Consider the following 16,163-nt stretch of genomic DNA (forward strand, 5'->3'; position numbering starts at 1 on the left):
TAGGAGATTAAGTGTCACTTAATTGTGAGCATCAGCTGTTCAAAGGTCTGCAGCTGTACTGGCAGTATATAGCACCTCTGGTGTTGCTTGGTGAAAGCAGTATTTTATATTAGAGCTGTTGGCAAATCGTTTTTCAAATATGTGGCTTCTGTGTTGCCCTGGTCTTATCTTTGGGTTTTTTTTCTGTTCAGACCTTTGAGCATCTAAAACTCCAATCCCTGCTAAAAGGGCATATATTTCTTGCCTCCAATTTCTAATACAGCTGTTAAATTGGTAGTTCATTGTTAATTTAGTTCCATGTCCAGGATAAAAGTTCAGGCGATTGTAAAGTTTATCCAGCTGCTTTTCAGCTGTGAGGGTTTGTTGTGTGAGGGCGGAAAATCCTATACAACCTTCACTTTTATCACTGTTGCCAAATTATTCCTTCTTCCCTGCAGTCAGGGCAGCTGGCTTGGTGCTGCACATCTTGCATGTGGTTGAGAATTAAGACTGGGAATTCTGCAGTAGTGCCCAAAACAGGGTGGAAGGATAAGGAGGTGCTTCAGTGCTTCTGAGCTGTTGTACCCAGTGTGCTTTGGCCGTTTCCACTTGATAGCAACAGAAATACCAATTAATTGAGACCTGAGGAAGAATCCTGCCTACATAATGCTCTGGCCAGTTTATTTAATCTGTGTGTATAAAAAAGTGTTGGGTTTGAGGTTCTATTCACTGATTTGTCCTTGAGGGAGTAAATTCCACCTTTTTGATATGTAAGTCACCTAATTTGAAGTAATCCCATCACGTTACACGCAGAGTATTCCCCATCCATGCAGGCTGCGTGTGTGCACCAGCAAAACCACAATATTCTTCTCCCTCTTGCAGTGACTCTTAAAAAGTTTGTAAAGAACACATCCAATTAAGGTGCCACTGTTACGAACTGTACTGGCTTCTGTTTGACCACTGTCAGAGTTGTATAAAACGTTTTGGTTTTTTTTTTGGTTTTTTTTTGGTTTTTTTTTTTTAATTAAAATATCCCAAAAATTTTTGATAGGCAGCCCTTTTCAGCTGCCTGCATCCCTTAGAAGCTGACACTGGGCATAATTAAGAGCGAGTCGCAGCAAATCCTGTGTTCCTCCCAGGCAATCTGTGGTCTGTCCTCATGACTGCAAGTTTCCTATTGGATAAATTGTGCTAGCTTGTATTTTCTCCAGTTCTCTGATGCTTTTTTCTTGCCTGTATTTTGAGATGTTAGGGTTTTGCCCCTGGGAGTTTCCTGGATGGTGTTTCGGTGGAGACTTTGAAAGGTAGAGAATAAAATTGTAACTGTGCTTTTGATTTAGTTGGGCTGAGGGCCAATGACTAAAACCATTAACTAAGTGTCAAGATGCTAGGAGCATATAGACCATTTGATGTTGGTGTGCAGTTGCCTTCTCAGCAACCTCTCTTTTTTTTTTTTTCCTTCAAATTTGTCAGCTGAAGATATTTGCCTGCCGAATGATGATACCAGTCTGCCTTCCATCAGTCTTTGGAAATTCACAGCTTGATGGAAAATGAAGTGGGGCATGGGGATCCTTGGCTGAATTATGGTCCAGAAGCTACCTTTGTCCCAAAATTGAGATTTACCCAAATTCTCTTCCCCTGGCCCAGCAGACACCTCCCAAATTACTGTGTCCAGATTTGATTTTGTAACATAGTGCTAAATATGCTAAATGATGTTTCCTTACTAATAAGAGAGAATTGTTTTTCTGCAGCTTTTGTCAGAACAGCTGTTTCACAGGAAGAAAAGATTTGATGGAAGTGTTCATACTGCGTTTACCTATGACAACTGAAAGTATTTAGAAGTCATAAAGGGAGTGCTGGGATATCAGCTTTGGGTTGGCACACCTGGTCTCTAAATCTTTGGAAAGTTTTTATTTTCATCTTTCGTTTACACTATGACCTCTCTTAAGTAGTTAAAACAGGGTGTCCTGCATTTATTTTATACCTTAGACACACACATACATACACATAATAAAAAAATGTGTACTATGGATCCTGTCTTCCAAAAGCTTGAGCAGGCATCCCTGAGGAAATGTTACTTCATGGGGCATCAGAACAGGACATTTTATCCTGTGTTTCAGTAAAACTTGTACTCTCCAGGCAACTAAAAAACTGGTTTAGACTTTGTAGATAGGCACATGATCTTTAGACATTGATTTGGGTTTCAGTTGTAAATAGTATTCATAAAAATACGACCAATTTGTGTGTTTGATATCATCAGCCTTATGGAATGAGGCTACCATCAAAGCTTAAGACAGATCACAAATAGAGTATGCAGATTTTACCTGTTCTAGTCTGTAAATTGGTACATAAGTAGTCCAAGTTTACAGCTGACCTTCAGTGTGTGACTGGTCTCATACAATGTTCCTGGGATACCTTCATAATGATAATTAGGGTCCAGCAGTGCTGGAGTTGGCAGCACAAGTTCTTAAAATAAAACACTGCAGAGCAGAGTTCATACATTGTGATGTTGTTACTGGCCTAGAATTGCCACACTGAGAGGTTGTAAGTGCTCTCATTTAGGTCTTTAACATTTGTTTTCCTATCCACAATTCCTTTCTTCCAGCTTCAAACCCTGATACAGGAAACGGACCCCGGTGCTGACTATCGCATCGACCGCGCGCTGAACGAGGCCTGCGAGTCGGTGATACAGACAGCCTGCAAGCACATACGGTCTGGAGACCCCATGTAGGTGCCTCTCAGTTAGAACTGATGGGTTTTTTCCTGTCAGGCATCTGTGAAGGTTGTGTGGCTGACCAGTAGAGACGCTAAAACCTGTCCAGACTAGTGACTCCAGACCAGTCATAGAGGGTTGAACTGAGCTGTCTCCATTCTTGCTGTACAAGCAGGCCAGTATTTTTATAGGAGGACTGGTTTAGCACTGGTGAAGGATGGAGCTATCACAGACACTTAGACTAAGTTTGTAACATTTGGTGTGCTAATTTCTCTAACTATGTAAGTCTCAAGCAATATCACAATGTAACAAGCCTGGAAAGGCCAGGTAAGCAAATCCATAAGGCAGAGACAGGTGTCTCCTTTGTCTTCAGGTGTGATAATATATTCTGCCCTGAGCCAGATTTTCTGTGGAATACTCCTTACGATTTTGTTGTATATCAAACTTGCTGAGATAACTAAAACAATGGAACGTGAGAGTGTACAAATCTGATATACACTTGTTTTAGATGTAACCTTTTTGAAGGAAGAGAAAGATCTTCACTGAGTTTGAACATCTTATCTATGGTTCACTGGGAAGACTGATTTGGCAACACCAGCTGTTACAGGGAAGCTTAGCATGATTTTAACAGTCTGTGGCCTGGCTTTTTCTTCTGTTTGCAGGATTCTGTCTTGTCTGATGGAGCACTTGTACACTGAGAAAATGGTAGAGGACTGTGAGCATAGGCTCCTGGAGCTCCAGTATTTTATATCTCGTGACTGGAAGTGAGTATTGTAAAACAAGATATATCTTTATTTGATGTTACTTGTATTAAGTGTTTGTATGCATTAGCAGTTCCTTGTAAAACAGTATAGCTTGTGATTGTTCAGAAGAGGACCTTCAAGTATGGCAGGTTGGTAGGGTGTTAATGCCTGTTTAGAACACTAAAAGCAAAAGCTGCTTAGAAAAGGTGTGATGCCACTTAAATCAGGTATTCTTGTAGAAGTGATACAACCTTAAAAAGTGCTCAAGTTTGAGCTCTAAAATTCATTGCATCTAATTAAAGAATTCTGTCTGACCATATTGAAGTTGAAGGTCTCTTTCTCTGCAGGTGGCAGCCAGTTGTGTCTGCTCTAAGTGCTGCAATATGGAACTTAAGGAAACCAAGTTTATAAGTATAACAAAGACTCACTGTGTGAGAAGCTTCCTGCCTCCATTTATGCCTTTTTTCAAATTCTCTGGGTGTGATTACAGCCTGTAGAGCAGATATAATACCCTTCAGAGCACTACTTTTCCATCTTTCTCATCCAGAGATGGCAGTGCTTTGTTTTAAATATATACAAAGCCCCTTGTGCCAGTGTTGGTTAGGATGAGGCGAGAATAAATGTGATAAACGTGACCAGTGAGGAAAGAATAAGTGTTTGGCTTGTCTTCTAAAGAAGATTGAGAGGTGAGGAAATAGAGTACATTAAATGGCCTTACTGCAGGAAATTGAATAATTGTTCTTAGTGGTCACAAAGAGTGTAAGGCAAGAAGTCCTGGGCTTCGATTACTGCAAGGAGTGTTCAAATCAAACATTAAGAAAATCTTGACTCATAACAAGTCATGTATTTATGGACAGCATTGCCAGCAGCTGAGAGCTGATGTGCTCTGTGAACCTTCTGCTTTTAAAATATAAGGGGCTTCATGGACCAGGGAGTTTAAGGCTTTTTGGCTGTTTATTTAGTCGTCTCAATAATTATCTCCATAGGCAGACAAGAATACTTAATTTTCCCCCCCTTCCTGTTTGTCTTCATTGCTGTGTCTCCTGCCTGTACTGTTTCCAGCAGGTAATTAGTTGTTTGAGTCAAACTTAAGGGATTGGAAGAAGGAAGACTGAGTATTTGCATTTTCTTGGGAGTAAGGATAATTCTAATTCATAGTGCAGGCTGGGCAAGATTAGCTTATCTTTGTTTAACCACTGTTCCCCAGAACTGGCTTATAAATCTGTTGTACTGACCGTGTGCCTCAGACATATGCACAGAGTAGGTAGGGTTTTGTTGATCTCTTTATCATTGTCTATATAATTGTGTCCACCGAAATCGCTTCATGTTTGTTTCCTACAGTGTTTATAAATATGAAGATTCCATTTTGGTAAGTCAGTAATATCTCACTTAACTTTCATGTAATTAGACATCATCTTAAGAGATCTTCACTTAGATGCCAAGCAGGGGACACTGAGTTTTCAGCTGGCTCAAATCCAGGGCAGACAGAATCAATCCAACTTAGATTTTTATGGAATTGGTGTTTCAGAATGGCAGCAGTACAAAGTATGTGTAAGATATTACACAAGCAAGATGTGGTATGTACCTGCCTTTCTGCTGGTTCAGGACATCAAGGAGATGATTTTTCTCATGTGTCAGCCAAGTGGCTGGCATGCTGCAGAAGAAATGGGAGGTACTTCAAGAAGTGTTGAAAATTTGATCTGTAATTAAAGGTTTTGGTGTTATTTAGGGAGTTGATTCGAAATTGGAATTTGGAATCCTGTTGGTTCAGTTGGTCAGACACTGCTGCTGATTGGTGTCCTGGTGGTGCCTGAAACCTGAAGTGGATTTTCTGTCCCAAAAGCATTTCAGGATATGAAAAACATTCCAGGTTTGAATGAAATGCCAGTGATAACTTTTCTGTTTGCAGATTGGACACAGTCCTTTACCGCAAGTGTCAGGGAGATGCCTCCCGCCTCTGCCATACCCATGGCTGGAATGAGACCAGTGAGCTGATGCCTCCAGGGGCTGTTTTCTCCTGCTTGTACAGGCATGCGTATCGCACAGAGGAGCAAGGAAGGAGGGTAAGTGCTGATGGGCAACTTGGTACTTGTTGATCTGTGGTAGAAGGGTTGCTCACACATTTGGAAGTTGGACACACTATGCTAAAACTGCCAGAACTCAGAAAACCTACTTTAAATCATTTACTGCAGGTGGTAGTTGCACTGCTTGGGGTGCCCAGCTCTTCCTCAAGGGTGCCCTGAAGGCCTAGGTAGTTGTTCTGGTAAGGCAAAATAGGCCCAGCAGGAATGGCAGACCCATGGAGAGACCTGTGTGCTGACACCGACTTACATTTCTGTTCAAATGCAGTCCAAGTTCTCCCTCGTGTCTTTCCAAAGAGGAATGTGATTCCTTGCAGATAGCCAGCATAGCTGCAAAATTGGTTTTATGCAAAAAGGAGTTTCAAGATCAGTTTTCCTTGGCCACTTCTAATTAAGTTTTGATTTGTGCCCAGCTTCAGATTATATTCCATTTAATTCTTCCTATTGATATAATGCATCATTCCAGTTCTTTGGAGCTTGCTGTACTGGTAAATGTGCTTATGCTGTCTTTAAAGAAGGCAGTGGGGATCTGACTTGCTGCCCTGCAGTCTGGAGATCCACCATAATCGCTTTTGTGGTTGAGAGGTGCTCTTTTCAAGTTTGCTGCCCTCTCGTGCCTTTAGCAAGGCATTCAGATGAAAGCACCTGGGTACTCAGTTCCATTTCTTTTGGCACTGTAGTGTACACAGCCCCTAGGAGTTGATGGGTTTATACAAGGGCTCAGTTTAAAAATTAATTTCCACAGCTTGATTTAAAAGGTCTTTTGTGGCAGAGGTCAAGTATTGATTGAAAGTATGTCTTTTAGGAATAATTTTTTTTAATGCAGTTTCTTAGTCTGCTGAGTTGAGACTTTTTCGTTCCATTTTATATTAGTGCTGACCAAAGAAATCAATAGCCACCCTGCAAATAATCTATCAGAGAGAGAAAAGGTTTTTAAATGTGTTTTTCTTTTGGAAAGTAGGCTAAGGGAGCAGCTGTCATTTTGAGATTAATCTTGGAAGCAAACTTATGGGAGGTTAGACCTGTATTTGTTTCCAGTTCTGTTGACAGAATGCTAGGTAACTTCCAGTGGTTTGGATTTTTAAATGTATGAAGCTTTAAGCTTCAACTGGTGCATTTTAGGTCTGATAAGCACCATACCAGTATCCCTTGGTTTTCTACAGTTTGTTTCTTCCTGTCTTGCAAGTGCTGACTCTGATGTGCTGCAGTGGGGATTGCTGAGAAGAAATTACAGCTGGACTACATTGCCTTATTCTGGGCTTCTGGTTTGGAATTGAGGGCATGAGCTACTTTGACTTTTCTTCTCCAGAATCAGTCTGTGGCCTTGAGTGAGGGTGGATGGTACAGCAGATAACCTGGGGACCTGATCTGACATCACATTTCAAAAAGTGAAGTAGAGATTTAAGAATATAATATTAAACTTAGTGGAACAAGAGGAGCTTCTATCTAAACTAAATGACAGAGCTCCAAGCTCTTTTGAAACCAGGATTTCTTGTTGGGGCCCTGGCAGGCCTGTGCTGAGCAGTGCAGGACTCGTGTGACTTCTGGGATTGATGATGGCATTTGTGGTCACTCTCAGAACCTTACCTGACAGCATCCTGTTTGCCCTGTGTGGATTTAGGGACCATGTATGCTGAACACTCCCTGTTCTTTTTGCAGCTATCACGAGAGTGCAGAGCAGAGGTCCAGAGAATCCTCCATCAGCGAGCCATGGATGTGAAGCTGGACCCAGCCCTCCAGGACAAGTGCATGATTGACTTGGGGAAGTGGTGCAGTGAAAAGACAGAGACAGGGCAGGTACTATACAATATCACTGGTACTTTGTTTGCAAAACTGGAGGGGTGGGAAGGACAGAAAGGGGATAAAGGGACATCTCACTGCCTCTTTATAGTGGAGACCATGTTAAAAATCGGTGCAGTTTGAAACACTCTGCACCAGACTCAGAGACAGGAGGTGCAAAGAAGCTTTGCATGTTCAAATGTTAGTGGAATGAGAAGGGAGAAGGGGATAGTTAGCAAAAAGGGCTTTAATGAAGCAACCCTACCTCCCTCAACCTCCTACTTGTAATATTCTATTACAAGCTTGATATTTCCCACATAAACTTTATCCCATTTCCATTTGGCAAGTACTGTCATGCTTCCTGTGTTTATGCAGAACTGAACTAACATCTGCAGGTACTTAAAAAGTTTCAACAAATGCTATCATGTTAAATTGCTGTGCCCTAGGAGGGCTGTAGCAAAGGGACCATTCTGCAGCAGATGCTGTAGACACCGCTCTCTTTTTGAAGTGCCCATCATAGGTTGGGTAACTCTCCTTAGGTTATGGAAAGGGAAAATTAAATGTGATATTCCAGAAGTGAAAGCACATCATGCAGCTTTTGAGAACAAGTGGTAACATCCTAGACCAACACTTTCAGTTATTGCTGTATGTGTGTGTTCTGGGAGTGCTAGTAGAGGAGTGGGATTAAATGAGATTTGGGACTTTACAAAAAGGAGGGCAGTTTCACATGTGTAACAATGTTTTAAGCCCAAAATTTCAGCTTGGGTTGTTGGATCACACACTAAAATGTCTGTTTCTGTAGGAGCTGGAATGCCTTCAGGACCATCTTGATGACTTGGTGTCTGGTTGCAGAGACATAGTGGGAAACCTCACTGAGCTGGAGTCTGAGGTGAGTGGTTTTCAGCCTGAGGTAAAGGCAATAGTTAAGCATGTCTAGTTAAGCATGTCATTTTAATAATGATGAAAAAGCCTGAGGTTAGAGAAGCTGTAGAAATGCAGTATTCTGGCATCAAAAAACATCCTTTTTACCCCCATACAGTGGAAGTTTTTCACGGAGATTCTTGAGGAAGAGAAGTGAACAACAGGATTTTAGGCTGTTGATGGCATTTCTCTTGCTTTAAAGATCACTTACAGGAGTGAAACTAAGATTTGCACAGAAACCCAGTTACCTTTAATACAAGTCAAGATACGTGATGGGACTTGAGATTTTGCTTGCAAGTAGTTTTGAGTACTGTATTGCAACTTCCCTATCAGTCCCAAAAATTTTGCAAGCAATAACCACCAGGTACATAGTAGAGATTTCAGTGGTTTTGGCAGTTTTATCTATTTTACAAAGCTTCATATTTAACTGTCGAGCCCCAGACTGTTCCCTGTATCTCTTAAAATTTACACTGTGCCCTAAGGAAAGCTTCCTTCCAGTGGTTAGAAACTTTGATTTGCTCAGAACTATGCTAAATCTTCAACTCCTGCCTAGGTGTAAGGTGATTTCTAATGCTCTATCACCCAGTTTGGAGGAGAATGGCTGAATTATCCAAGCCAGGAGTTTCTGTGGAGACCAGGCTCTTCCCATAAGGCTTGTCTTGCATTTGCCATATTGGCAAGAGTGAACCCCGGGATTTCCAGAGCTAAAGGGCAGAGCTGTCTGGATTGCATTTTTCAAAACCCTGTGAACTGGACTGAGTTTGAGTTGTTAGCCCAGGTTTCTCCTGGAGTCCTTTTCTCTTGTGCATTCACTGTGAAAATGAAAAACTGCTTATTTTCTGCAGGACATTCAAATTGAAGCCTTGCTGATGAGAGCATGTGAGCCCATTATCCAGACATTCTGTCATGTGAGTATTCTGTAATAGTGTGAATATCTTTGAGGAAAAAGCTCAGTGGGAAAGGTTAGAGAGTTTTAGTATTAGTTCTTGCTACAGTTCAAAAGTAAAATCAGAGGTAATCAGTTCCAAAAGTCTTTAATTAAAAAATCACCCTGAAATAAAAATTATTAGTTCCAGCTAGTGTTTCTGCTGTTGTCATAGCCCTAGCAGAAAAGCTAGTTTGACGATTAAATTTGCTCTGTAATTGGCAAAAAACACTCTTTACAGTGAGTTAAATACTAGACTTTTTTCCTTCTCCTTTACATGCAGGCAGTGTTTTTAGCCACTCTACTCTGTGCAGCTGCTCAGCACTGCTGAAATAACTTCACTGGTGTAGGGCTGAGTAGTTAAAGAGCAGTGAAGGCACCTAATTTTAATATGTCTTGTAATCACTGAGTCTCTGCAATGTGTTTTCCCAAGTCTGAAGTGTGTGTGTTTCTGAGATGGTTCTTTTCTGAACTGTATAAACATAGTTGTGTACTGGAGTTGTGTGGTGCATCTCTACGGTGGTCAGCTCACCATGGAGAGTGGGACTGTGAGTTCCATATTTCCTGGTCACAGTGGGCTAAAAGAACATAAAACCCATGACTCGTAAGAGTAGCTAATTTTTATGCCTTTCATGTCTTATTCAGGAGGTTGCAGATAACCAGATTGATTCTGGGGACCTGATGGAGTGTCTAATACAGAACAAACACCAGAAGGAAATGAATGAAAAATGTGCAATTGGTGTTACTCATTTCCAGCTGGTAAGCAACACTTTGCTATCAGTGGAAGGCTGTTCTTTCAGGGTGTTGATAGGAATTAGCTAATTATGAAAATGCTCCTTCTTTGAAATTGATTTTACACGTATTTGAAGAGCTCTTGTGAATTCAGACAGTTGTATTTGCATGCCTGGTCATAAATGGTCACTTCCAGAGGTGATTTCTTTTCAACTCCTCCTTAATCCCTGGCGTATGGCAGACAGGGTCCCAACTTCTTCAGCAGTGCAGCATCCCCTTTGCTTCCATGTTAGTAAGTTTGAACAAAAGTGTGTGCTAATTGTATGATTCAACAAGTGTTCTTTTGGCCAGCACTTCACTTTTTTTTTTTTTTTTTTTTAAACTCCACATGACCAAAGCTGTTTTTCTCCCCGTTTCTCTCTTGCAGGTTCAAATGAAAGATTTCAGGTTCTCATACAAGTTCAAAATGGCTTGCAAGGAAGATGTGCTGAAACTGTGCCCCAACATCAAAAAAAAGTATGTAGTGCCTGACCAAATAGCAATCTGATTGTATAAGTATGTAATTAAGTGTCAGGGTATTTCATGATAGCACGGAAAATGCTGGAGTTCCTTTAAAGGCCAGTTGGTTTGTATGTGTTCAGTTAGTGATTGTGTTCTGCAGATGCTTAAGGTAGAGGCCTGCCTCTTAAAATTACTTCTGCCTTACTCCTGGATAGAAGCCTGTCCTCTTTATTTTACTTGCTCTGAAATTAGCTAATTATTACAATTAGTTGATTGCACATCCCAGAATGTTTTATATCCTTGCTAGATTCATTGTCTTCTAAGAGGCAGACTATTGTTGTTCTAGTTGCTGATCTGGGAAGGGAAAATAGCCCACTTGTTTTATCTGGTTTATTCACTGCAGTTCTGAGGGGGTTTTTTTTAATGTTGTACTGCCATAGTGTAAGGCAGAATTACACACAAGGTCAGTCGTGTTTGTGGATAGCAAGACTATTAACATTTTATGAGATAAATGCCCTTCTCATAGTTTAAAAGGATTGCTTGCAATGCTGTGTAGGTATTCACCTTCATCTATTTTTGAGATGAAGCAAAGCTTTTCTAAAGTGCTGACATGACTTTAGAGCAGAAGTCTTGCTGGGCAAAGGGTTTGGTGGGCTTTTGAATGTCTTCCTGTCTGCTGATCTAGACTCCACTTTAGGTTTTAATTGTGGTACAGTTATTGTACATAGAGCTGTACCCAGAAGTGAGCACAGATGCACAAGGACTTCATACTGTGTTTGGATTATTGGAATCAGTTTCTCTGTTGTGGTAATCCAATACCAACCTTGGCTGGTCTTAGTGAAGGGTGTATGAGTAAAAAGCTGTTTTCTTTTCTGCAGGGTGGATGTGGTGATCTGTCTGAGCACAACTGTGCGCAATGATACTTTGCAGGATGCCAAGGAGCACAGGGTCTCTCTGAAGTGCCGCAAACAGCTGCGTGTTGAGGAGCTAGAGATGGTAAACATGCCTGTAACTCTTGTTCTCACTGCTCTCCTAGTGAGGTCCATCAGTTAAAACTTCCTGGTTTGTCCACCTTCGGGGAAAAAAGGAAGCTCATTTGTAAGATGTATCTAATTTATTTTTTCCGCTTTTCTTACAACACAAGGCTCAGTTGCCCTTCGCAGTGAAAGTACTGATTGTCTTTAACGCCTTAAATACAGTCTCACAAAGGCTAAGCCAAGCTAAATGGTCATTGGAATTTCAGCTAGAAGTGATTATGTTTAGTGTTAGACAGCAACGTGCTACACATTCTGATGTCCTTAACGTCCTCTAGGAAAGAACAAAAGCTTCATTTTACAGACTGAGGAAACAAGCACAGATGAAGCAACTCGACTCCAGCTGCTCCAAGTTGCTCAGTGGATAAATAGGAGTAGTGTTTGTTCTGGTAGGCAAAGCTGCCTCTCGACTTCCTGCTGCAGTGCTTGCAGTAATAAACTCTTAGGGTCTTTGTCCTGTAGATACTGTTTAAGTGTCAAAGCTTCACCTTAAGTATAGGTCCATATCAGAAGAGGCAGCACTCTTGCCTTTGTATGGAAGAATTCAGATGCTGGGTATCACCAAAAACAGGAAACTTCATTCACATCCTTGATCACCTACTGTTAATATGTCCTTTAGCTTTCACATGGAAAGGTTTTAGTTGTCTTGGACAGTTGTGATGATGCCCTTTTAGGAGAAGCAGTAGAAACAACTTGCTAGCTCTATAATTTGATTTAAACCCTTTCTTCAGTCTAAAAAGCTGACTGATTGCTGCAGGGAATTCCAAAGTTGATTTCCTACTAACACCATTTCTCACACCCAAGACCCTTAGACTCAAAGAAACTGAATGGCTCTTGTGAGGGTTGCTTACTTTTTGTGAGTAGAGGTCTCCAGGTAAGAGACTAAAAAAGTAAAATAGTCTTGAGTCCTACTTTAAGGCTCATATTGTAACTTTTCCTGCAGACTGAGGATATCAGACTTGAACCAGAACTTTATGAGGCTTGTAAAAGTGACATCAAGAATTACTGCCAGAACGTGCCCTATGGCAATGCTCAGGTAATGGAATTTGTTAATAATTTACAATTTAATTTGTACTTTCATTTCAGAAAACTTTTGAAGAACACTTTTGCCCCTGTAAGTGCAGCTCGAGGTTTTCATTTTGATATCACTCAAATATTTTGGTAGTACTTCGGAATGTTAATTTCTTTCTTTTCCACTGGTACACAAGCATTAAAACTGGGGGAATGCAATGCTGTGAGCACTTCATTCTTCAGTTAATGCTAGTTTTAAGCTATTTGCAGCTGGTTACTGCAGATGTTGCTAAAGATTTCTTAGGATGACATTTGTGTTTTTGGAATAAGTCCAAGAGACCCTCTTCATCTCATTAAATCTTTGTAAGAAAAGATGAACTTAAAGCAAGTTCTAGAAATAAGCTTTGGTAATGACTTTAATAAAATCTAGGCATTGGGATTTTAACTGTCCAAATGAGATGAAGGTGGTCATTAGGGGAACACATGGCTGTGTATGACAGAATCATATCAACAGTGTGTCCATTATGCCTGCAATATTGTGTTGTAGATTATTGAATGCCTGAAAGAAATCAAGAAGCAATTGAGTACACGGTGCCACCAGAAGGTGTTTAAGCTGCAGGAGACAGAGATGATGGACCCAGAACTGGACTATACACTCATGAGAGTCTGCAAGCAGATGATCAAGGTAATGGTAGTGTGCCCATTTAAAAGGGTGAGGTTGGGATATAAGAGCTCTGTCAGCTTTGAGCTTCCTGTAAAGGCTTGTTACAACACTGCTTTGCTCTTTCAGAAGTATGATTGCTTTTTTGCAAAGTAATCAGTTTCTTAACTCTGAATCAGGCTGAGGTTTCTTCAGGGCTCTTCTCTTTCAACTTCCTGATCAAAGCCTGTGTGCTAATAAATTTGTCTTCCCAACTGCCAGCAGAATTGAGGAGGGAATCTTTGCTGAGGCTTCTAATACAGTTCTCATCCAGTCAGTTTGGATTTGGATTGGCTTTTAGCAAGGGTGAAGAAGTTACGATTACAGAGAAGAGTAAAATCTTCAGCTCACTGCTGACCTGGTGCACACAGACTTTTATCAAACTGATAGAGCAAGCAAAATCATGCAAAACTTAAAATTAGAAATGAAGGCTGGAAGTGGTACCACGTAGAAAGCAGCAGTGAATGTTCATATAAGACACTCTTTCACAGTAGCCAGAATTGCAAGCCCTGAAACACTGGTATGTGTGGTCCGTATACAGTGCCCTGACTCCGTATTTTAGCTGATGAAGAACATCTTGAAAGTTATTTGCTCTTCAGTGCAGACACATGCTTTTAAAAAGAAACCTGAGCTCATCAAAATAGTGAGGATTTGAAGATGCAACAGCCTTATGTTACACCCACAGAATTAGTTTCTAACAAAAGGAATTAGTACCTTGGTCTGAATTTTGGGTGAGCTGGTTCACTTTTGACTATCTGATTCAAGGGGGGAATGGGCTAATTACTGTCAGTGAGCTCCTCTCTGCTTTCTCCTTATATGTGGTCTTAGTTTGCACTGAGTGGTACTAATGAAGTCTTCACTGTTGCTTTGTCCAAGCAGCGTTTACGCAGAACAGCAGTATGTGTATAGACTTAAAAGATTGCTTTTTTACTTTCTAAAATAAATGGGAACAAAAGTAGTTGAATATGAAACCTAATTTGGTGGGTATTTCTTTCCAAGTGTGCTGTTTCTTAAGAATAGAAAATAAAGGCAATTTGCTTTTGATAAAGCCAGTCAGGACTGTACAGCTCAGTGCTCAGTCCACAAGCAGAGACATTAATGCCCATGGTCAATTCAGAGAGCAGCACTGAAATGTTGGGGCTAGCCAGTGTGGCTGTATACCTCTCTGTTGGGCAGGTGATTATTCCCTTCCATGAAGGAAGCTGCTTGTTGGTTTTGGTTTTTGTTTTTTCTAGTGCTTTTAGTGATGAAACTTGTTGGGTTTTGGGGATATTTTTTTTTGTAGCGCTTTTGTCCAGAGGCGGATTCGAAAAACATGTTGCAGTGTTTGAAACAAAATAAGAACAGTGAAGTGATGGATCCTAAATGCAAGCAGATGATTACCAAGCGCCAGATTACACAGAACACAGGTATCTTCTTCTGAAAAAAACCCAGAACTTGCTTGCCCGAGGTGTTCAGCATGGCAGGAAGAGTATCAGTTTTGTTTTATTCTCCTTTGTGGTTTTATGTGTACACGCTGACCTTAGTCAGTGGGTCAGCATGTGTTGTTGAATCCTCTTATTCCTGAAGCTCTTATCTCACAATTTGAAACTCTATTATGAAAAAATACTATTTTTCCCCAAAGTTATGTTCCTTTATGGTATAATGCCATCCAGGAAATTTCTATCCCATCTCTTTTTGGAGTGTTACGCTCTGTAATCTGAAGAGATGTGTGCTCTAACGAAGTTCTGTCATCTCTCCTGGTTAGATTACCGCTTAAACCCCGTGCTCAGGAAGGCGTGCAAAGCAGACATACCAAAATTCTGCCAAAATATCCTGAATAGGGCCAAGGATGATACAGAGTTGGAAGGACAAGTCATCTCATGCCTGAAGTTGAAATATGCAGACCAGGTGAGTAGAGCTGGTGCCTGCAAATGAGAAAATGTGCAGGATCGTGCTGATCAGCAGTCATTGAAAAACAAATCAAACTTGGCCTTGTGGTGTGTGCAATGTATGTAACAGGCTATACCTAAAGGAGGTTTTTATGTTCCTATACAAGTATTGTACAAGGTGGTTGATTTCCGAAGGTCATTGAGTGAGTTAATGACTTTCTCCTGCAAATAGCGTCTCTCTCCAGACTGCGAGGACCAAATTCGAGTGATAATCCAAGAATCGGCCCTTGATTATCGGCTGGATCCCCAGCTTCAGATGCACTGTTCCGACGAGGTAGGAGAGTAACTCTATAGCTACTTTTGCAGGATAAAAGCTCCCTTTGTGTAGTGGATTTTTGTTTCTCAAAACATGAACTTTCCTAATAACTAAAACAAAAAAAATCCCTTTGAGCTGCTTCTAGCTAGTCAGATTCTCTGCTTGTGACTTCTGCCCAGTGTGTAGGAATTGAAGTTTCCTGTGCAGTGCTAATATGAAGTTAATTTTTTCATCTGGGATCTCATCAGTACTTATGACTATGGAAAAATGCTTTTTTCCTGTTGTCAAAAAAAAAAGTCAGTTCTCTGGTCTTGCCAGCCTTAACTGGAATACAGTCAGGCTTTTTGAGTTTTCACTTCTGGTAACAGAGTTGGTCATGCTTCCAGTGTTACTTACTTCATGCTTTCACATTCTTTCCATGCTGTTTCTTTCCCTGCCCTCCTCCTCACTACAGCGATATTGACTTCTTGCTGCTGGGTTTCAAAGGGTTATGCATATTGCATGAGCCAGGCTGCATTTGGCTTTGGGGATTTTAGGGGGGAAGCAATCTCATCATGTATTCTTTAGCTGTGCCCTGTGATGAGCTAACATATTGAGATATAAATGTGCTAAAAGGCAGAATGTTAAAACACCTCTTTCAAAATAGATTTCCAGCTTGTGTGCAGAAGAAGCAGCAGCTCAGGAGCAGACTGGGCAGGTGGAAGAATGTCTGAAAGTGAATCTGCTGAAAATAAAAACTGAGATGTGCAAGAAGGTAAAGAAAATAAATTGGATGTGCTCTAAAAAGCTCCTATCCCTGCAGAAGTCTTTGATTTTTCCAGATCACAGCCTAGGTCATGTTCTAGCTAGTATGCAGC

The 16,163-nt window shown here is 40.9% G+C and overlaps 1 protein-coding gene across 1 annotated transcript in view; it reads left to right on the forward strand.

Annotated features, from left to right (window-relative positions):
* Nucleotides 1-16,163, forward strand: part of GLG1 (golgi glycoprotein 1) — an 84,195-nt gene that overhangs the window by 59,512 nt on the left and 8,520 nt on the right. The window contains exons 9-23 of the mRNA XM_082290043.1: nt 2,585-2,706; nt 3,355-3,456; nt 5,345-5,498; nt 7,176-7,313; nt 8,098-8,184; nt 9,062-9,124; nt 9,787-9,900; nt 10,301-10,389; nt 11,253-11,370; nt 12,352-12,444; nt 12,967-13,104; nt 14,405-14,528; nt 14,867-15,009; nt 15,223-15,324; nt 15,953-16,060. Coding sequence (XP_082146169.1) covers nt 2,585-2,706; nt 3,355-3,456; nt 5,345-5,498; nt 7,176-7,313; nt 8,098-8,184; nt 9,062-9,124; nt 9,787-9,900; nt 10,301-10,389; nt 11,253-11,370; nt 12,352-12,444; nt 12,967-13,104; nt 14,405-14,528; nt 14,867-15,009; nt 15,223-15,324; nt 15,953-16,060 — 1,695 coding nt within the window. The remainder of the gene's footprint in view (nt 1-2,584; nt 2,707-3,354; nt 3,457-5,344; nt 5,499-7,175; nt 7,314-8,097; nt 8,185-9,061; nt 9,125-9,786; nt 9,901-10,300; nt 10,390-11,252; nt 11,371-12,351; nt 12,445-12,966; nt 13,105-14,404; nt 14,529-14,866; nt 15,010-15,222; nt 15,325-15,952; nt 16,061-16,163) is intronic.

This window comes from Coloeus monedula, assembly GCF_965178545.1.
Source record: "Coloeus monedula genome assembly, chromosome: 13".
NCBI lineage: Eukaryota > Metazoa > Chordata > Aves > Passeriformes > Corvidae > Coloeus > Coloeus monedula.